This window comes from Molothrus aeneus, chromosome 1 (assembly GCF_037042795.1).
Source record: "Molothrus aeneus isolate 106 chromosome 1, BPBGC_Maene_1.0, whole genome shotgun sequence".
Classification (NCBI taxonomy): Eukaryota; Metazoa; Chordata; class Aves; order Passeriformes; family Icteridae; genus Molothrus; species Molothrus aeneus.
The window spans coordinates 123,411,883-123,433,932 of NC_089646.1; the positions used below are offsets into that span (position 1 = coordinate 123,411,883).

Sequence of the window (22,050 nt, forward strand, 5' to 3'; positions counted from 1 at the left end):
CTCCAGTGGCAACAGCTGCAAGTCCCTGCTTTTCACAGAGTCTCAGAATGGGTCAGGTTGGAAGGGACCACAGTGGATCATCTGGTCCAGATTCCCTGCTCAAGGAGGGTCATTCTAGAGCACCTTCAGTGCTATTTTATGTGAAATCTTGAAAGCATCTTCCTTTGTGAAAAAGCTGTGGATTGAGTTGTACCAGTTATTTTGGTGTAAAGGGACAGGATGATACTGTATTTCATATAATCTTATTTCTTTGCACTTAGCTATAGAAGGTAGAAGATAGAGGATATATGTCAACTTGGAAGGTATTTCCATCTGTACTGTGTTTTTTCCTGTTTGAACATTTTAGTGCTGCAAAGTGAATGTAGCAGAACTAGCATAACAAATTAAACCAGTGGTAATATCAGAAATTGAATATATTTAATAGAATTCAATGTAATTAAATATAATCTAAAACTTTTTTTCCTATTTATGTTTCTGTGGGGGGATGGAATGTAAGAGAATAGAGATAGTGCAGAAGGTAACCTCACCCCTGAGGAGTTGCAGCTGTACTAATCACCAAAGATTAGGAACAGGCCTGCCCTTAACAGGCCACAGCTGTGTCCAGTGAGGATGAGTGCTATAAAAGAGTGGGTTAGCTGGGTGAGGAGGAAGATGGAGGTTGTTGGGTGTGCTGTGAGGAGATGCCTGTGAGAAATCACCAAGAAGGTATGGAACTTCTGCAATAAGATGACAACATGTTTCATAAATATTAATAAATTTATTTCCTTTTTTACTATTTCTGTACCATATTCTGACATTTCTCTCTCCACTTTCTGGAGACATTGCTTGTTTAAGCCTGAGATATCTACTTTTAATGCTTTAAAAATGAGCTCATTTGGCTTGTTTAAGTCAAATATAAAATATAAAAACATTTTTGTATAGGAAATTGCAGTTTCAGAGAAGCATGTGCACTCTGTAGCTAACAGCTTCAAGGTGATTCTGCTCTTTTGCCTACAGCACAGGGAACACTTAGGAAGGGTTTCAGAGCGATGAGGCTTTGTTTCATAATGTGGGGGCACACTGACTAAGAAAATCAATCTGTTCCACCACTCAGCCAGGAGCAATAGGTTTTTTTGCCCACTTAACACATGAATGAGTTGAGAATGGTGAAAGGTGCCCCTTCTTAATACTTGCTTCTTGAACCATGCTGTGCATCAATAAAATATCTGTATTTATCTTTAGACCTATATATCTTTATTTATATCTATATCTCCATCTAATCATATGGATTAGATATAGCCATAGAGATATACTAGCCACCTGTATACAGATATAAGCATAGAGATATATAGGGATATTATATGTATATATTATATTTCACTGTAGTCTATAATCTGAGTACAATTCCCCAAGCAGAGAAATTGCTCAACTCACCAACCATAATCACATGGCAATTCATTTATTATTTTTTCAGTTTCATCAACAGGAAAAGCAGAAAATTTTTTTCTTGAGCATTATAATACCTAACAAGTCCAGGTAGGATGAGATTATTTTTTTCTTAGTTCAAATGTCTTTGTTAGTTTTTATATTCCAGTAAAGATAATACAGTAAGCTTTTTGAAGACGCATTACTAGACAAGGAAGCAATTTTATCTTAAAAGCTTTCAGGGTGCAGTTTGACAGCTTGAGCTTTAAAATTTGTGATTTCTATGAACCAGTCTGCCAGGCTGCATCACAAGGAAATACAAATGTGCTGTACATGAAGTGAAGGTGCTGCATATAACCTTGAAGCTTCACACATAGGAAAGGTTAGCCCTCTCTTTCAATTACCATCTTGTAGCCATAAGCCAATATGCTCACTTGTCCTTGCCAGAGAGCTGAAATAAACATTGGAGGGAATTGTTCTGCACAAGGATCGTTTTTGACTAAGCTCATTTTGTGGCTCTGACTATAACAGCCACTGAGTACAAGACTCAGAGCTGCTCCCTTAACCCTTTGTTCTTCCAGAAATGCAAGTTCCTACTCTTTTGATCAGCTATTGATCACTTTTACCAATGGTCTTTTAAAGTCAAAACTCAAAACCTTAAGTAAGAGTCCTAAATGTAGCTCAAGGTCCAGATGCTGTGTCCCTTTGAGCCTGAAGGTGAGATCTCTTCCTCTTTTCTGCTGAAAGTCACAGGATCTTTGGGGTATTTTGCTCTTTAAAGAAAGTGCCTCAAGCATACATGAAAAAAAAGGCCAGATGATCATGACAGTATACTGTGTCTCAATCTGTCATTCTTCCTAGCACACCACTTTATTAAAGGATTTAGCAATAGTGCCTGTTTCCACAACAGTTTGAAAAATAAATCTTTGATCTGTGGCATCAAAGCTTTAGCATAATTCCCATGCTTTGTCTGAGGCTTTGAATCTCCACCATCTACCTTCTAGACAAGAAAGTATTCTGGTGCTGAGATTCTCAAGACTTTCTTTAAAAGCATTTCCCCACTGTGTAAAAAGAAATTTAAATCTTTACTTACCTTCTCCTGGGTGAATGCCATAACCACTAGATTACCTCACAATGGGTCCAAAACTACACTGATTATGTTCTTTAAGGAAAAAGACTAGGATTGATGATCTCATCTTCAAAGGGAGCTACTCAAAGGAATTTACATACTTTAAAAAAGCAGTCAAGCCAAAGAAGAGAAAGGCATCCCAAGCTTAAAAGGAGACATTTCCATCCTTGACAAGTAGGTCTTAGACATCACCTTGTACTATTCTTTACAGGCTTATGTACAGGCACACGACTTCTGCAGATCACATTTCCATGCCCATAACCCAGGGTCAGCCTAGGCATCCTCAAAGGACAAGGAACTGCAAGTGTTGCATCCTCCTTATGAGCACAGTCCAAGATTTATTAACTCTTCTCATGGGAGAGATCACAAGCCACAACTGATCTGAAGTTTAGCTATAACCAACATTTTCTGTCCAACAACAAGAATAATAAAACATCCTTAAACTATTAAACCTTAAAACTATTCAACTAAGCATTGGCATCCGAGAGCAGATTTCCTTCTGGCATAAATATTCCAGGCTAATTTTGGGCAAGGTTGGTGATAAACAGCTGCTTTTGAAGCTGTCAATTACTCTCTGCTTCTCCATCCTAGGGTTTTTAACTTAATAACACAACCTGCCTTTTTTTGTTTATGATGTTGATAGTTCATAAAAAATCCCAAGACATCTTTTACCGACTGGAAGAATGAAATCTGGGAACAGAAGAAAAACAAATCTACAAAATCCTTGGATTTAGTCCTTTTCTGACCTGGCAGTTGCTTTTATAGTATTCCAGACAAATATTTTGACAACACTTTTAAAAATAAAGACCTATTCTTCACTAAGAAAATACATTTAAGACTAATAGGAAAAATATAACTTATACAGCTGTGTTTAACAGAAAGATTTATCTGATGTGGATATAAATAGGTATATATATGATAGAAAAATATAGCATAAATCTATGAGTATGACTGGAGAAATTGATGAAGTGAGAAACTGAAATTAGGTGGTCAGCTGAAAAAAGAAATTTACAAGTGGGCAATTTCCCTTGACTCCATCTCTCTAAAATCCATTGTTCCTGAGTAGATGTGAGACTGCTGAGGCAAATTCAGCTCCTGTCATGTAAATTTAGGGTAATGGTATTGAAGTGAATATTACATTTGTTTATTGGCTTTTAGGGCAGGAGTCAACCATACCCTGTAATTTCTGCATCAAATCCATGCTGTAAAGCAGCTTCATATTTTATCAGGATCTAAATCTCTGCATAGATGCATTTATTCTTAGGGCATTTGCTGAAAATTGCTACTACGGGTCCATCAGTGGAGGGGAGGGGGGAGGTGCTCAGTGGTGTACTGGGGTTCCTTTTAATGCAAAATGTCTGTCTCTTAGAAAATTATTCTTAACAGAATCCAGTGAAGATATTTCAAAGCTCATTTCTTTCTTTGAACATATGACTACAAATACTGTTACTGTTTACAGCTGTATGGCAGTATCTGAGAATAGCATATTGTTCTGAAAGTTCAGAAGAGCAAACAATACATTTGAAACACAAATAAAATCCCCATTCTTCAAAGAAAATCTTGATTATTTTCATTCCCCTCATATTTATTTGACATTCAGCTTTGAGGCTTTAAGGAGTCATGAGAGGAGATTGCTCTTATTATTATTGTTGCTACTGTTTTATTATATAATGCTGAGTTCATTTTTCTTTCATCACAGCTTGATTATGCAAAACTGTCTCACAAAATAATCACCTAAATGGAACTGTGGTGAAATTCATATAACAGTAAAAAATAAGATCACTTAATGCATATACATAATACATGGAACTAGCTAATTTAATATAATGGTATGCATTAGCAACAGATATCTTCTACATGCCTTCAAGTTTTATCCTATCTGGAAACTGATAAACATCACTCTTCTTGTTCAAGTTTCTGGTTTACAGCACTATTTTTATGAAAAGAGCAGAAGAGTTAGATTTCTTTGCAATGACAGGTTTTATTTGCTGCTTCTGTGAGGACCCTTCCTCTGAATTTCCCAGCCTCATTCCACTTTTTTGAACTGTGTCATTAGCAACTCTGGTTCTAGAAGTCTTGGGCTTCGTTCTGCTGGTCACAGAAAATGCTACCTTTCTCTTCCAGGTGGACTGGACCTTCCAACAGCAAGTCAAATATCCCAGACAGGAGCATCTTCCAAGAATTGCATAGGCAAGTCAGAATTTTGTTTTCCTGAATAGCTGTAGGTGAATCTTCTGGTTTTGACCCTTCACCTTGGCCCCTTTCATCTTTGAAGTCTTCCAAGTCTGAGTTATGGAGTGAGATAGTGAGATCCTTTTCTTTAAGAGTTTCAGGAAGCCATTTGCAGTCACATAGCAGATGGATGCAGCATAGCATTCACAAGCTATGAAGTCACATAGCAGATGGATGCCTATTAAGATCATGTCAGTCTCTTCTTCTTCCTCTTTTTTACAAAAAAACATTTCTTATCAAGTTTCTCAAGCATTTTTCTTGACTGTATTGCACTAAGGAAAGAACACTTACAAAGCTTGTCCTGTAAGCCAGTGCTCTGTACCAAAACAAAGACAAATTATGCTTCTGGGGACCTGAGTAGAAAGGTAGCACAGCCAGTCAGGCAGAGCATCCTCTCTGGGCAGAGGCTCAGATGCCAAAGGACTACACAGTCACTTTGGCAGCACAAGCTTTACAGTAAAAAACTTTTTACGGAAGAGGCTACTGCAGAGAGAGCTCTGTTCCCCTCACAGATCTTGACCAAGTTAACAGACATGGAAGAACTCACCAATGAAAAAGTTACAATAGATTATTGCAGTTGTGACAGTTGTAATTGGTGACATTTGCTTTTTGTAACCTGTTAGTAAGACTTGGATAGAGAATGATAACCCTTACTAATGAAGACTTACTGGTTAATTAAGGAATGGAGAAGAAGAGACTATGGAGCAGTCCCTTCATGCCTTACTAAAAAGCTCTGGGATTGAATGCCCTTACTGTAAGAAGGAAAGGAGTACTTTTTAAGGGCCTGCCTGGATTTCAGGAGGGTTGTTAGGCAAATACCACCATCATTTTGTAATGGCATTTGACCACATCATTGTTTCACTCTCTACTCCTACTTACAATTTTCCTAACTGCACTGAACCTTTACAACTTTAGGAATTCACCTCTAATAAAAACAGGAGCATTTCTGCACAGCTCCTTCAAGCAAAATCCTATTTGAAATGAAGGAGAGGTTTGCATAATAACTATAAGAATCTCAGAATAATGTAAAAAACTGTAAGAATGTGAGGTCAGATCTCAGGCTGATGGGTTTGGAAGCACATACTGAACCCATGAAAAGATAAAACAGAATGTTAGCATCTGTCGATAACAAGGGGTCACATTTTTTCTACATCAATTACGTGGGTGTAGCCTTCTTTAGACAAAAAGTCAAGCACCCAGGTCAAGCTTTTTAAGAAAAACTTTTCTAGTTATTATTAAGGGAAAAAAAGTTTCACATCTTGCAAAATGAAAGGCAGAGCCTGAAAAAAAAGATTTTGCAGTCTGTTTTTCTACCCCGCAGCAGACAGATTAATAGGCATAGACAAGATGATCAAAACATATAAAAATGGTATTTCATATCTGTTCTCAAGCATAGAGAAGAATTTATACTTTTTATTATTAATATTTCTGGAGTTGCTGTGAAAAAAAGGCACAATAAGTTTGTTTTGTTATTCTGATATTCAATGACAATGCAAACCCATATCGAGTCACTTGGTTTTGGTTGGATAGTACTTTTCACTCCTGATTATTTAGCATGCAGCTCACTGGACCAAGAAATTTTTTCATACTTTAAGGGATGTCCTTCCACTCACACAAAGGCTTTCTACTGGTCATTTAAAAGAACTGTAGCCAAAAGTGATTACTGTGAAAAGGAAAATTTTTGTTTTTTAAAAAAATCTGGTCTATCTGAAAATGAAGCTAAAATAGTTTCCTTGCCAAGGCCTACAACCATATTGCACATAGAAAACCTTGTGTCTGTCAATATCACTTCACAAAGCATTACTAAAAGAAGCATAAGGACACAAATCATCTGTACCACAGCAGCATCCAAATTCAGCTTCTCTGGTGTTTTCATGGTGGTTTAAATGATCCATAGCAGTAATGGGAATATTTCATAAATAAGTAATGCTTTTTGTTAAAACGGTGTTTCCTCAAACTAGGAATGGCAGGAGTTTTAAAGGTGAAAACAAAAGCCTTGAAAGGGTACCAGGAAAGAAAGAATTTCTCTGCAAACAAAAGAGGGGAGAATTTGCCTTAAAGGGTGTGCATATGCTATTTTGATAGCAAGTACAGATTTCCGAATTCACAGTGCAACCAAAAACAGTGCAGAGCTCCTGAAAATTACTGTATCAAGTAGAATACTGCATGCTGATCCATATCTCCATAGATATGAAACAGTGATCTCATCCCTTCTACTAGGATCACGAAATCTGTTATATACAAAAATAGCTACACAGTAATTGTAAGCCATTGGCAAAGAAAAACCCAATTACCTCAAAAAATGTCAGTGGCAGCATTTGCTTCTAATTCTTGTTTCTGTTTATGGCAAAAATAATAATCATTATGTTAGCAAACCAGATGTTTATGCATCAAACATATTAACTGAACTGACACAGCTATAGGATAACACACAAAAGATGACTGATTAAGATAATGGAGGATTAAACACATCAGCTGATGGAAATTACATTTGAGATTTCTGTGGAGGACTTTGAGGGAAGTACAGAACTGGAAAGAGCTAAAATGACAATTCAAATATGAGGTACAACATCCAAAAAGTTTGAGGTCTGAATGTAAGGAAACTGAATGACCTAAGAGATATCTACTCATTCATATAACACTGTAATTCTGACAGACAAATAATAATACAAGGGGATGTTCAGGTTCTTCCAGGAACTGTGCTGGACTTTTTTGTTTGAAATTAATTATAGAATCACGGGATGGTTGAGGAGGGAAGGGACCTCTGGAGGTCATTTGCTCCAACCCCCTTGCTCAAGCAGGGCCACATACAGCAGGCTGCTCATGCCCAAGTTCAGGTGAATTTTGAATATCTACAAGAATAGAAATTCCACAACCTCCCTGGGTAACCTGTGTCAGTGCTCAGTCACCCTGACAGCAAAAAGCTCTTTCCTGATGTTCAGAAGGAACCTCCAGTGTGCTGGTATGTGCCCACTGCCCCTGGTCCCATCACTGGGCACTGTGGATAAGAGCCTGCTTTGCCCACTCACTTGAGGTATTTCCACACATGGATGAAATCCCTCTGAGCCTTCTCTTCTCCAGGCTGAACAGCCCCAGCTCTCTCAGCTTTCCTCATCAGAGGGATGCTCCAGTCCCTTCAGCATCCTACTGGCCCTCCACTGGAAGGCCCAGTACATCCATATTTCTGTGGCACTGGGCTATCCAGAATGGGATGCAGTACTCCAATGCAGTGGTATTCACTGGTACCAAGTACCACTGCTGAGCAGAGCAGCAGTTTCCTCCCTTCTCCTGCTGGCAATGCTTTGTCAGTGCAGCCCAGGACATCATTCCTTCTCTCTGCCATGAGGGTGAAGACACCAAGACTTGAGGTAACATATCCTGTAGGACTGGTCAGCAGGTAGGGCATGCCTATCTGTAAATATGGGCTAAAGGCTGTATTCAGCAGGTATGCAAAGGGCTGACTTGTAAGACATAAATGGGCCTTGCTTTACAGTGACTCAGCCACCATGCTCTAAGCAAATCTCCTCATTTGTCTGCTTGTACTGCAGGCACTTTGAAACCCACTTAGTCACACATTTCTCTGAAGTGCAAACAGCCCCAGGCCCTCAAGGCATGGCTGAACAGCCTCTGTCTATCCCAACTCCATATGGTGATTTTATGTAGGACACTGGACAGGTGAGAGAATTTGGGGTACTTTGAGATGCCCAAGAATCTCCTTTCACAAGGTCAAATCACATTTGTATGCATAAGTTTGTTTTCAGGAAAAGGTAGGTGTAAGTAGTTTCCTACTGACTCTGCTGCCCCAAATTTTGTTTATAGTGCATAAAATGGATGCAAGGGATAATACAGACATAGTCATCCAAGCCAGATCAGAAGTGCAAATGAGGAGCTGGCCTCATTTGATTCTGCTTACAATACAGAAATCAGTGAGGGAAATAATAATGAGAGGGAAGAACCTGAGGTTGCAGGAGCAATTCTTGAGAGCAAAGTTCTGGAAATAGATGTTTGAATACCTGGAGTGAGTACTTAGGAGATAGCCTAATCTGAAATATTGAGAGAAAATCAAGTCATGAAAGTAACACAAGAGACTGATTTAAAATATTCAGAGGAGTAATAGAATTCAGTGGAGTTTCTCCCTGAACAGCCAGTTGCACAGCATTGCTAAGCCAGGTCTTTCTGTTCTATTGCTAATGAATTAGGGCCACAAAAAGCAAGAGTTTCACACTGGTGGAAATTGAATGAAGTGGTCCCTAGAATCAGAGGGAGGTAGACAGAGATGTAGGTAAGAGGACTCTATATTGCAAAATTTTCAGGAAGTGTAAGCAGTATCTAGAACTGTAAAAGATTTTTGCTGGCTTAGTTGAAGTTAGATGCACAAAAAAAGCATACTTGAAAATACAAAATTTTGGCTTGAAGCCCAGTTTCAGTTCCTTGTTGCTCCCTTCAGTTTTAATGAGACTTTTTATAGAATTAGTTCTCCAAAAGTATTTAAAGAAAAATCAAAGGGAGGAATCAATAAGGAAAGAGACAACCAGCAGTGTCTGCCAGCAAAATACTATTCTTCTTTCATTACTCCCTATGTTTGATCTCTGACTGACACCTTTGCATTTTAATTGACAATACTTGGCACCACCTGATACATTTATGATCTGAATGGACACAAAAATCGACTGAACACTTAAAACATGTTCATGTGTTAAAGACTAAGAAGAGGCCCATAAGAAATATTGATGTACAGAGACAGAAAATAAAAAAAATATTTATTGGAGGAATTTTGCCTGGCCCATTTTATCTTATGTTATATACAATCTGTTGAGAAAATAAAATTGAATCCCACTTAAAATCAACAAAATCCTCACAAATATCACAGAAGTGGCATCAGGAAAATGAAACAAACAAAAATCCCATCTTAAAATATTATAGTCAATGAGGAATACATTGATTCCCAAAATCTCATTTGTGCCCATTATTAAATGAAAGCCAAAATCACATACTTAAGTTTTTATTTTGTAAATATTTACCTCTCCTCAAGCAAAACAGAAGACGATTGTGAAAAAGAGGCAGAGGGGACAGTTTCACCTCTTCATTCTGCTTGTGGTTTTTGTGCTTTCATTTCCTCTTTAAATGTCTCACTCTGCCAGTGTCAGTAATGGCTTGAGATCAAGAAACTTCTATAGTTGCTGAATATTCTTTTCACAAGCAACAGCTTCTATATCCAACTAGTGGTTTTTTTACACTCAGTACCTTAGAGCAAATATCAGCTTAAGCTGGCTCTGAATTCAAAGTGTGTCTCATGCTGTTGAATAAAAACAGAAACCTTGACTCAATTACTGAGATTGATGTATGTAAATCTTTTAAATCAATATGAAATATCACAGTAAGCCAAAGAAGAATCAAGGAAAAGCTATGTCTAATCAAATACTATCCAGTGAATCAAATAATTAAAGATTTTTTTTTGCATCTCTAAATTCTACAGCTTGATCAAATGGCATGAAATATTTAAAAATATATTGTGAAAATTATTCTGACCTAGCATATGTCCCCTCTTTTTCTGAGATTAAAAACAGAACTATGTCACGACCAAGTTGCTGATATATATTCCAGTATGATTCAGTTTGATGGACCCATTCCCCAAAGTGAAAGTATGGACTAATATTTCTGTGTTTCTTGCTCAAGCCTGTGTATATTTGGAGAGTTTTTATAAAGACATGGAAGACTTCCTGCCAGATGGCAAATTAGAAAATAAAATGCAGCATTTCTTTCTTTATATTAAAATCTACAGTAATTATTAAAGTCACTCATGAGCAACTATTCATGACCACAAGTAATAATGTTTTACAATCTACTATATGCCAAATGTGTCAAGATTCTTCCATAAGTACTCACATGAAGCTGGAAAGATCAGTGGAGTTGCATCATATAGTAAAATTATTTTTTTATCCAAACATTTAATTGCATAGCAAAGCAAACTTATACAGAGAAAGCCATCTCAGAGTAGCTTAGACTGAGGACCACCACATTTGCCACAATTATTTTCAGTTTCCTGAAAACTTCTAGTGTATTGATCTACACTTAAAAAGAAATTGATTGCAATACCCTGTTGAGCTGGGTGTTAGAGAGGCTGGAGCATCAGTTTTCATCCCACACTCTCAGTAGATGTAATCACTGACGCATCTTAATACTAGAAAACAACATGGGCATGCAGATATCTAGATTTGGGGAAAAAAAATCATAAACCATTATAAGGCAGAGGGAATTCTCACCTTGGCCATGCACAAATATTACTGGTAAGAGATAGAGCAAGAAAGGCCAAAGAAACGTAGGGAGTGAGGCTGTGGCTTTGAAAGGAAAAATAAATAGAGACAATCATGGGAGATCAGCTACAACTGGAACAGGCCTGGAGAATTCACTCACTGGGCTCTCTGTTTAACTTAAGGAAAAGTACATCAAATTTAATGATACTTGGATTAGACAAAACTAAATGCTCATCTAAAACTAGATGAAACTTTTAGTGTTTTCTTTCTTTGCAAAACTATTAGGTAAAAATAATTTAAGAAGGACTTCTACTGGCATATTCATGGCTATGTATTCTGAAAGAACTGCAAATGTGCAAATTCAGTCATATCTCACAATGTGATAAGGGGTGATGTGCACTGCATAATCTGTCCAGGTTTTTTGTTGAAGAACAGATGGATCACAAGATCACATTCTGGGAAAGAAGCTGAGTATCTTAGGTGATAAAAAAGGAAACTTTTCCATCTACCCCTTCAGAATATTTTATTCTGAAACAAAATCTAAGTTCAGACAGAATTTCTAGTCTTACCATGATCTAATATGACCTGTTCCTCTGCATAGTGAAGAAATAAGCTATCAAATTACAATATCAATTTAGATTAATTTATAAGGACATTTTAATTTCTTAATTTAAAAAATTTGCCTTGAAGGGTGAAATCACCTCATCTCATTGACAGAATCATGGTTCAATTTATATGTATAAGTTTAATTTTATTCACCATGCAAGGCATTTGGAGGGTTCCAGAAAAGCAGAGTATTTCACCAGCTGGGTGGTGAATTTGGTCATAGAATACATAGATGCACCCAAGTTTTACATGTCTACCTAGCAAAGTCCATCTTCTAAGTAAACATTTAGGAAAGACAAACACATAAAGTGCTCTGTGGAACTCTCTGGCTTTGCAAAATCAACTTTGCAGCATTGTTTTGTTTCTCAGTAATCTCTCACTTTTGGCTTGTGTTTTGCCTTATAAAACAGATTGTGTCCTAAACCAGCAAGCTGAAGCATGGAAGTGTGTTGGAAAATAAACACAGTCCAGGGGATTTACCAAAAGTCAATTTGTTTCACTTACATATTCTGTATTCTGAATTGCCCTCTTATTTTTTAAGACCTACCCTGCTAGTAGAATTGTAAAAGATAACATCCCAACATATCAAAGATTGTTATACATGTTGCAAAAGCCAATATATGGAAATAAGAAACCAGCAGAGATACTACATCCAGTGATAAAATCATAAACCCTGGTCTTCTTCTATTACTGGCTACTCAGTTTGAGAAGATCTACCCAACAGCTGACAAACAAGAATTTAAACTCATATTTTCTTGGTCCTTTGGGCATTATTAGAACTCATTTACTTTTATGTTTTTCAGTTTAGAATCAGCTTTATAAATTGAGCAGTTCATGTTCTGAGAGAGCACAAACTGTTTACTCCAGTACTGCTTACCAAGTTTTATTGTGGTTTCTGGTCTCGTTCTGTCTAATCTGGGACAACCACACCAAACAAAATTATAAAACTCTACTGAAAAAAAATTGGGTAGCTAAAAAGATTGATAGCAAAATCACAATACTCCATTCCTGAATATAAATTCTGACTATAACCCACAAAAGAACAAAAGGCATTCTTGCAGGAATTCAACTGACGAATTATTTTAGTAGGAGAGTAATCATTCTTGTCTGTAGTCCTCAATTAACATTAACTGTAAGAAAAAGCTTATTAAGAATATTTAAATTTTAAAGTCCCCCTGTGCAAGCATATCTGAATTCCCAGAAGCTAGTTACAGTGCAAAGTGTATTAATTAAAATACCGCTCTGGGAGATCCTTCTTTATCCAGTGTTCATTATTAACATGAAAGATAGTGGAAAGGTTTTGATTTTTTATAAAGATTTTAGTCATTGTGACAGGGATTCAAATGGTGAAAAAGAGCATTTGAAATGTTAATGAAATTCTGATCATTTTACAGGACTTAGTAGTTTTTTGACACTTCCACCCCAAAGAAATTATTTGCACTGCTTTGCAAAAATCAGGGGCAAGGTATTGTCAAAACTCTGGATCCCGGAGTCTTTTTCTAAAGTGACTGAAGATTTGGAAAAGTACGGTGTAGGGATTTTTCTATATTGATATATACAGGTGGACATATTTATTCCACAGCTCCTCTTGGCCTGTCTAAGCTGCTTATAAGATTCATAGCCCATTTCCAACAGCAAACCCCCTTTATTTGGAGTGACTGTTGGACATATGAGTATTTCTAAATGTCAGAGCCTATTTGCATTACATTTTACCAAATATATCCTTTACCTTTCCAGGCATCTCTCACACAAGAGTGGTTACATGACAAACAGGGCTTACACACAGGAAATGAGTTGAATTTATTTTTGCCAGTCAGGCTGTGCCAGTCATAAGCATCCACCGATCACAAACAAGCAAAAAGACAACTTTACATCTCAGCAGTACACCCGGGACCTGTGAGGACCATCCTCCAGTCCTTCTGCAAGAGGCCTTGACAGATTCTGGCAGAAAGATTTGGTGTCACTTTGCTTCCCTAAGTTTTGAAATTCAGGACATTTTCAAATCTTAGACCATGACTACATGTCTCTACTCACTTGAAAATGACTCACTTATGCAACCAATGATCTAGACAAACCTGTAACTTTTATCTATGCCCACAAACCATAGGGAAAATGGGTTTTTCTAATATATCACAAACTCACCATTTATCTCTTGCAACTTATCCCTGTGGGCAGACTCCTTTTTTTACCAACAAAAAATAAAAACCTGTCCCTTTACTGGCCAGCAGAAGGAGACCTGAGTATTTTTGGAAACTGTGTCAATGTTAGGTGGTCTCTCTACACACCTGCTTAATATCTGAGCAAACCTCAGACTGACTTTTACCTCTCTTCTTTGGAACTTCTGGAGTTTGGGCACAGGTGAGCATGGCTGGGCTAGTGTTTGTATTTCAATTCTTTGAAAAAATTTTGAGTAAGGAATTTATAGATTTTGGATTTAGGGCTGTGTTTTCCTGATTCTTCTCAGAAACACTCAGGACTCTGAACACTCAGGATGGAAGCTGCTCAGACTGCATTACTTTTTGGAGGCAAAAATTTCTATCATCATTGCTGAGTCCATAAAACAACTGATATGGAAGAGGAGCTAAATATATACTGGTGCCTACAGGCTTACCATAGCATAGCAAATGTAACCTAAGATGTATTCATAGAAACATTCCCAGCAGAGGCAAAGAGGTCTCAGTGATGTGATAAGATCACCTCTCTGGGACAGTTTAAGATTCTGATCAGACATGAAATATGAACTAACATGGAATAGGCCAAATAAAGGGTACCATGGTGGCTATGGAAATGGAAAGCATAGCTTCTGAAGTCAGTGCAGAAGAGCTGTATTTTGTTTAGGCTGACAAGCCAAATACTGAAACAGAATGGATGCTAGTTCCCTATAAACGTATAAAAGAGATAAACAATAAAATATATAAGCCAGAAATAAATGTTGGCACAAGTATACATGATGCTAACTAGCAATTAATAAATTTAGCATGTGACTTGAAAAAAAAATCCTAAATGTTATGGGAATATCATTGCATCAAACATTGAGTTTGTCAGAGTAGGTCTACAGAAGGAAATATGGGCTTGGGTTTTTTTTCAGTATGAAGGTGAATTTGTGAAGGCATTCATGTAGCACAGTGGCTGTGATCACAGAGGACTTGTCCCCTGCTCCCCACACAGACACCACAGTTAAAAGACAGCTCCTGTTCAGCATCAGGAGTCCTTTAAAGTGTGCTGTCCACAGTTACAGTTGCACAACTCATGTTCAGACACCAGCCACAAGAGCCAAAAGAACCTTTTAGTTTTTCAGCAGAATCCTGCTCTGAGGCAGATATTGGTGATTCACTTGTGTCTTACCCTGGAACAGATGATACTTTGGCCAGGCAGATCCCATAGACCATATCAACAACAGGGACAAATCTCTACAGAGATTTGCCAGGGAAGTTGACAGTTACCTCAGATGTGAACACCACACTGAGACACTTGAAGGTAGGTGGCCTGAAGTTATTATGCCCCTGTTATATATATATGCCCCTGCTTTTAACAAAGAAACCCCGAAATGTCAAAGAGAAACGATAAACAAAACCAAACAAAATAGGAAACCCTTCACTAAACTGAGAACATCTTCTCCTCTGGTTTTGAATTTGCAATCCACATATGGAAATATCATGAAAGGAAGTGCACTTCTGATCCACTATCCAAATGGTAAGTTTATCAGGTAATGTTTGCTACCTATAGCCTTATTTAAGTTCTGTGTCAAAGATTTAAAGGATCATTTGCAAAGTTTAGAACTTTGCAACTTGGTAGCAAACTAGTTACTTCTGGCATGGCCTGTAATTTTATAAGCATAAACTCTAGAGACCAAAGGCAAATCTGAAATGTACTTTTTACTAAATTAACTGGAAAAAATTGCAGCTGGAACTATCATGTGTACCCATGCTTTTGGTCTCAAACTATGATTTTAATCATATATTAGTCATGATTTACATGCTGACTGTTTGGCATGAAGCATCTGGATCTATTTGTTCTGCGCTAAGGGGATGCAGAAACGACAACATGACCATAATCTCCAATTTAATGTAGTTTTAATGTATTTGTTTCTTTGTGTTGCATTCACAGATGTGCTGTGGTAAGGATAGTAACTGAGATTCTATGGACAAGTGAATCTGTATCAACCAACTTGTCTAGCATAAGAAGAGAAATTATTTGCATATGCCTGTAAAGACAGCAGTAATTTCTAAAAGATTTATTGTACTTTAGAAAAACTTTATTAGTTGCTCACGGCATATTGCCACAAGAAAGACAAATAAAAGATCTTAAGAATTAATTCTAAAATAATGGCTTGAAAAAAAGAAATACTGAAATGCTTTGGTTGCTAAAAATGTGGAGACCTTTTGTAAAATAATCAGAAAAATTCCATATGTATCAAGCATTATTTATATTCACTATCCAATGGCAATTTAGCAGAACTGTTTTCCAAAAACATCCATACTGAAATGTTATCTTGTAGCAGGAGATTCCATCAAGATAACTAATCTTTTATTAGCATTTCTTTCAGTTAAGAAAATAAGGGGGGGAAAGGGTGCAGGAACGCATTGTCTGCAATTTTTTTCAGGACATGAACCCGAAAACATTTTTTTCTGCTGTTTTTCCTGTAGTCGCCCTAGTTTTCTCATTAGCAAGGGGACACCCAGTAAGGCCACACATCAGCACCCATCTGTGCAGCTGCTGGGTGCTGAGAGTGGAGGGGCCCTGACACCATCCGAGTTGCTGCCCATATACATCCAGAGACGCTGGATGCTTTGCCGACTACACGATTATTTCTCCTGATGTGCTTCGCTTTGGTCTTCGTGTTCAGGGAGGAGTCTCCCTCTCTGGAGATATTAAAAATCCACCTGGACTCGTTCCTGTATCACCTGCTCTAGGTGATCCTGCCTTGGCAGGGGTTTGGACAGGATGATCCCCAGAGGTCTCTTCCACCCTAACGATTCTGTGATCCTGTATTTCACGGAAGGAGATCGCTGATCACACCATAACCTCAACGAATGGCTTCAGGACCCGTCAGATCGCACCTGAGTCAGAACACGCCTGGTTTTTGCAGGGAGATGCCCGGATCCGGTGCCCTGCTCCCTTGAGAGCCCAACCAGGGCGCAGCCTAAGGGCGGGTGACATCTCCCGGGCCCGGCGAGGCGGAGCGGAGCTGGCCGCAGCGGGCGGGGCGCAGCGGGGCTGCCGAGCGGAGCGGGGTTCGCGATCCCCTCAGCGGGCGGGGCGGCGCCGGGCAGAGGCAGAGGCCGCCCGCCCGCCGGGGCCGTGGCCGCCGCCCGCCTGCCCGCCCGGCCAATGGGAGCGGCGGTTGTTGGCGGGCCGGGCGGTGGCGGCGTTGCCACAGCAGCGGCGGTCGGAAACCGAGCCCAGCCCGAGACGGCGGTCGGGGTGCGCCATGGAGGGGCTGGAAGGTGAGCGGCAGCGGCGGGGTCGGGGCAGCCGGCGGGCGCCCGGGGCCGGGCGGGTCCTTCGTGCTGCGGCCGGGGCGTGCTCTGGGCGGTGGCGGCGGTGGGAGCGGGGCCCGGGCGCCGCCTTGCCCGTTCGCGGAGCCCCCGCGGCCGGGAGTGCTGGGGGCGGCGGGGCTGAGGCGGGCGAGCGCCGCGGGAGGGGCAGCGGGCAGAGGCGGGAGGCGGCGGGGCCGGGCGGCGGCAGGAGCGGGCTCCCCGCGCTTTGTCTCCCCGCCGCTCCGCTCCCGCAGCGGCCCCGCCGGCCCCTCCCTGCGGCGGCCGCGCTCCGAGCCCGCTCGCCGGGGCCCTGCGGGCTGGGCTGGGTGCGGCGCAGCGTGCGGGCATCTCTGCCAGGAGCCCGTGGTTGTTTTTCTTTTTGCTAACAGATGGCTAAGGTGGGTGTTACGATCCGCTTATCGTGCTGGGGAAATGTTCGGTGCGGTGAAGAAAACTAGGTATGAATTTGCTGACAGGCTATTTTCAACTTTAGCCTGTGCCGGTTCAATTAATGGAAACGTTCTTGCTCTCCGAAATGATAACATCATTTTCATCGATAATGTTATCCATCACAACACGGATATCGGCTTGGAATTCATGAAGTTACAGCTTGCAATCTGAGCATTTTTGTGGGCCTGTCATTACTGCATTTTGCAAGCTGCTTTAACCATACTACTTTAAAAAATACCTGTTCTGAAAAACAATACAACACAGTTATTAAGTCTTCCATGCTCTACATCTCTAGAGGTAACTGAGTGCTTAAATAGGAGTAAGCACAAACTAGCCTTTGTTCTTTATCCCTTCTAGAACAGTTGGAGAACTGAAGTAATTTTCACAGAATACCTGTGTTCTGTCTTTAGTAGATTTTACAGTAATCAGACCCTGCTCTTGAGCCTAGTGACTTCATCAAGACTCTAAATTTGGACATAACTTGGCATTAAAATCCCAAGAGCTTTCTTTGATTCACTTGGCATTCTTTGCTGACTGTTAATGCCTTTGAAATTTGAAACATGGTGTCCAGTGTTTATCAAATAATACCTTATCAGGCATTCCAGCTCTCAGGACAGTGGTATGTTACCTCTCCAGAAGGGGAGAGCTTGTCTTAATTTTGAGTAAGCTGTGCATTTGACTGCATTTGAGACTGTTCATCATCTGCAGCACATCTATCAATTGATTTGGCTGTGTGCTAATTTACCAAGACCAGCTATGCTTGCTGTGTTATGTAAGCTCTAGCACTTTAATTACAGGGGTAGGAGAAAAGTATCTACAGATAACAGCAGAATCCTGAAAAAACTTGTGATTTTTTTCATAAAATTTGTCCAGCTCCTGACTTTGTTGAAAATGGCTTGTATCTTGTTTGTATTTCAGAAGGTACTGGGAGTGGAGGGAACTACTAAATCATAGGTGAAATCTCATGTTTTACTTAACCTTTTCTTGAAAGTACTTTCAAAAGCTAGAGCTTGTCAAAGCATTTTTTCCCTCATGTGAAATTATTCTTCTGAATGCTTGAGATTAATTTCAGACCATCACAGGACATAAATTATGTCTAAAACTCCAGTTATTCTTGCCTTGTGCACACTCATATTTCACACTGTTATCCACTGTCCTTGAATGCAGAAGTTTTTGAAACTGAAGAACAACTTTCTGCATTTTTATGGGTCATTTTATGCAATGTTTTTATTTTTTTACAACCACCACAAAATAAAATACTTCTCTTTCTGCTTCAAAACATTTGAAGCAAGTGGGTTTGCTTATATTTACAGTTTTTCAGTTTAGGCTGTCTCCGTTCATGTATATTAGCTTAGGCTCAGATTAAGTTTTTGTAGAAAGGTTCCCCTAGGACAGAAGAAATGTAAGCAAAGCCAATAACAACAATAATAAATTATTTCATTGGATATTACACTTTTATTCAGTCATTACTCCATTGGCGACTCAGAAGAACGTTGCTGGTTGCCATCTTGGATTAAATTTCTATTTGGATGTGCAATTGCACAGTCATACCCATCTGACATAGAAATATGGGCAGCTTCTGAAATCTGGCTCAGCCTGCTGCCTCATTATATTAGTGCTTAGTAATGTCATTTCCCAGAGCTGGCTGGTGCAGTAGGTGCTTGGCAGCTGTGCATGCAAGGGTCCTGGTCATGGGGAAGGGCAGGACTTTGTTGACAGCAATCTCTTGATGTGTCTGTGATGGTGGCAGACCCTCAGGCTCAAGATGCTTGTCCTGGACTTCCCAGCCTCAGAAAGGTGCTGGTGCTTTCATTTTGCTGAGGATCAGCATTACAGATGAGAGATCTGTTTTACTTCGGTTTATATAAGCATGCTATTAATAAGAAAGAGCTCTACCCAGTTTATAATGATCATTCCAAAAAGTGGAGAGATGAATGTGTAATGGTTGGCATGTGGAGCTGCATTAATGACATTTAAAAAGCTAAATAATATTTTCAGTGTCACAGTTGCATTTTCTCACTCTTGCAAGTTTAAATGTTCTGTGAAATGGCAAAGTGTGTTTCTATGTCACTTTAAAGTTCCTTCTAAAATTTACTTTTGTTGCTCCTTTAAGGCTGTTGCTCTATTAGGTTATTTTTTATCAGTATTGTTATATTACTAGATTGAGTCAAATTTGTACCTTTAAAGGTTTGTAAAAGTAGTGAATGCATACTTCTCATTACAGATGACAAATCTGATATTAAGTCTAAAGTCGCTACCTCAACATTTGTTACTTTGCAGCTTGCATGCTGTTTGGGTGGTTTTTAATTTTCATTTAATTTACTGATGAAAATAGAGCCTCAGACTGGATCTGTCTGACAATGTAGTGATCTCTAAGGTGAGCTTAAAAATCCGTTCATGAGTAGTTCACCACGTGGTGAATCTCAGGACCGTTTTTGATGGATTAACATGTTCTTGTTGCTTTCACTGCTGGATGTCAGGAAAAAAGCAGTCACACTGGCGTGTTTGTTGCTCTCTGTTTTGCTTGAGTGAGATGGAACCAAGCACTGAATTCCTGACTTCATTTAAACCAGAGCAGTCCAATGGTGGTGTTTGATCCGCTCCTCTCCAGTCTGTTGCTTTTTCTGGGAGGATGCCGACAGCAGCTGCTTGAGCCAACTAAATGCTGCTTCCTACACTTGTTCACAGCCCATCCCAGCCTAAGGAATAAGGGGCAGAGGGACAGTTCTGTCCGAGGGCAGAAGCCCACCTCTCTGTGGTAGTTGATGGCAGCGTTTGCCCAGCCTCAGCTCGAGCAGCCAGGGAGGGCTGGCTGTGGTTGGAAGGGGCTGGCTGGCTGCTGCCTTAGGAAATCGCCTGCAGTTTCAAACCCAGAGCTTTCCCTTGCTCATCTGCATAGGGACTGCACCCTGAGCAGTCTGGGTGTGTCCTCGAGGTCTCTCTGTACAGCATCTTCTGCTGAGAGCTGGGGTCTGCACTGTGACAGCAGTTGTCCCTGGACCCTTTCCTGGCATGGGGAATGTCTGAGATGCCCTGCTCCACCCCTGACAGCACAAGATAGAGATCTTGGGAATTTTATGTTAGTAACGTGACTCTTGAGAGCAAGTGCTTATTCTTGCTTTGTCAGAATTTCTGAATGCCCAAGCTTATTTTTTTCCTTAATAGTGTAGAAAATTATTGGTTTTTAAAACAAAAGTAATATTAATGTGAGTGTTCTTTTCCTTTTAGAGTTGATCTCTGTCTGCCTCACTGGATCCATGCAGCAGCTTCCTTACTTTGGTGGCCATTTTCTTTAGCTCCATTTGACTTCAGAATTCAGCTTTTATTTTTTTTAATAGGTGTGTCATTTGCCCAACAGAAGAAAGAATTTGTTTTGTTGTACACTGTTCTTAAATCAGCAGCTTGAAAACTATTAAAGATTGAAATGCAAAACTGATATTAATGTACACAATTTTTAATAAGTTTTTTTAAATAAGTTATTTGTCTCTGTTAGCCATTAAAACACAAAGATAAATGTGTGTGCACTGAACTGATGCTTCACTGGGCATACTTGAATCTCAGTTAAGTGATCTGAATTTGACATTTAGCACTCTATAACTGGTCAAGTTATTTACTCTTTTTAAAGCCATCATGTTTTTATTTTTTTAATTAATAGTTATTTTACTTAAGGAAAAATCCCAAAAGCTAGTTTAGGCTGATACAATATGGATAAGTCCACTACCAGAATATGTTTCACCTTTAAAGGAGAGGAAGTAGACAGGAATGTGTGTAGACAGGAATTTGAATGTTTCAGATTAGTTTCTTCAGTATCTTAGAAGTAATAGATTTTATGCCCTTTTCTATAGTTTTTTTAGATTTCTTGTATTTTTAACTTAAATTGCAGAAGCTAGATTGATCTACTAATTGACTTCAATTGGTTGAATACAGTGGAAAGATGAACATGTTTTACCTGCACACAACATGGTGTGGTTGTCTTCAAAAGCAGGTCTCAGTGAAACCTGGTTTCAGGAGTATGGTAAGCACTTAACTGGAGCAGCTGACGAGTGGCCTTACTTTCTAAAGAAATTCTGAGGGAGGGGCAAACTAGGAATCAATATATTATAAATTAAGTTTATTATCAGTTTTTTTTTTTTTTAACACATCATATTTTGCCGATTAAGATTCTGATAAGCCAGCAGACTTAGTTAGGGGTTGCTCTGTCCAATTACACTTGTGTTGTACAGTGCATAAGCCCAGATTTGCTTTGGGGATCACTATGGCAAAACAGTCTTGGTTTAAGGCTGGTGTGAGAAGGCAAGTCTTTGCCTGACTGCCCTCTCAGTCAGCTCAGTGACTGTAGCTAAATACAGGGGAACAGCGTGTTTATGAAGCCAGAGCAGAACTGTAACATTTACATAGGTTTTGCAGGTCACATGCTTTCTAGTGCTTCTAGTTGATCTTAAAGCTTGTTAATAGAAAGCCAGATGATGTGTATCTGGAATTCAGATCTGTCAAA

The 22,050-nt window shown here is 39.4% G+C and overlaps 1 protein-coding gene across 1 annotated transcript in view; it reads left to right on the plus strand.

Moving 5' to 3' along the window:
* Positions 1-16,990: 16,990 nt before the first annotated feature.
* Positions 16,991-22,050, plus strand: part of ZC2HC1A (zinc finger C2HC-type containing 1A) — a 34,817-nt gene continuing 29,757 nt past the window's right edge. Inside the window, exon 1 of the mRNA XM_066564117.1 lies at positions 16,991-17,072. Coding sequence (XP_066420214.1) covers positions 17,057-17,072 — 16 coding nt within the window. The 5' untranslated portion in view covers positions 16,991-17,056. The remainder of the gene's footprint in view (positions 17,073-22,050) is intronic.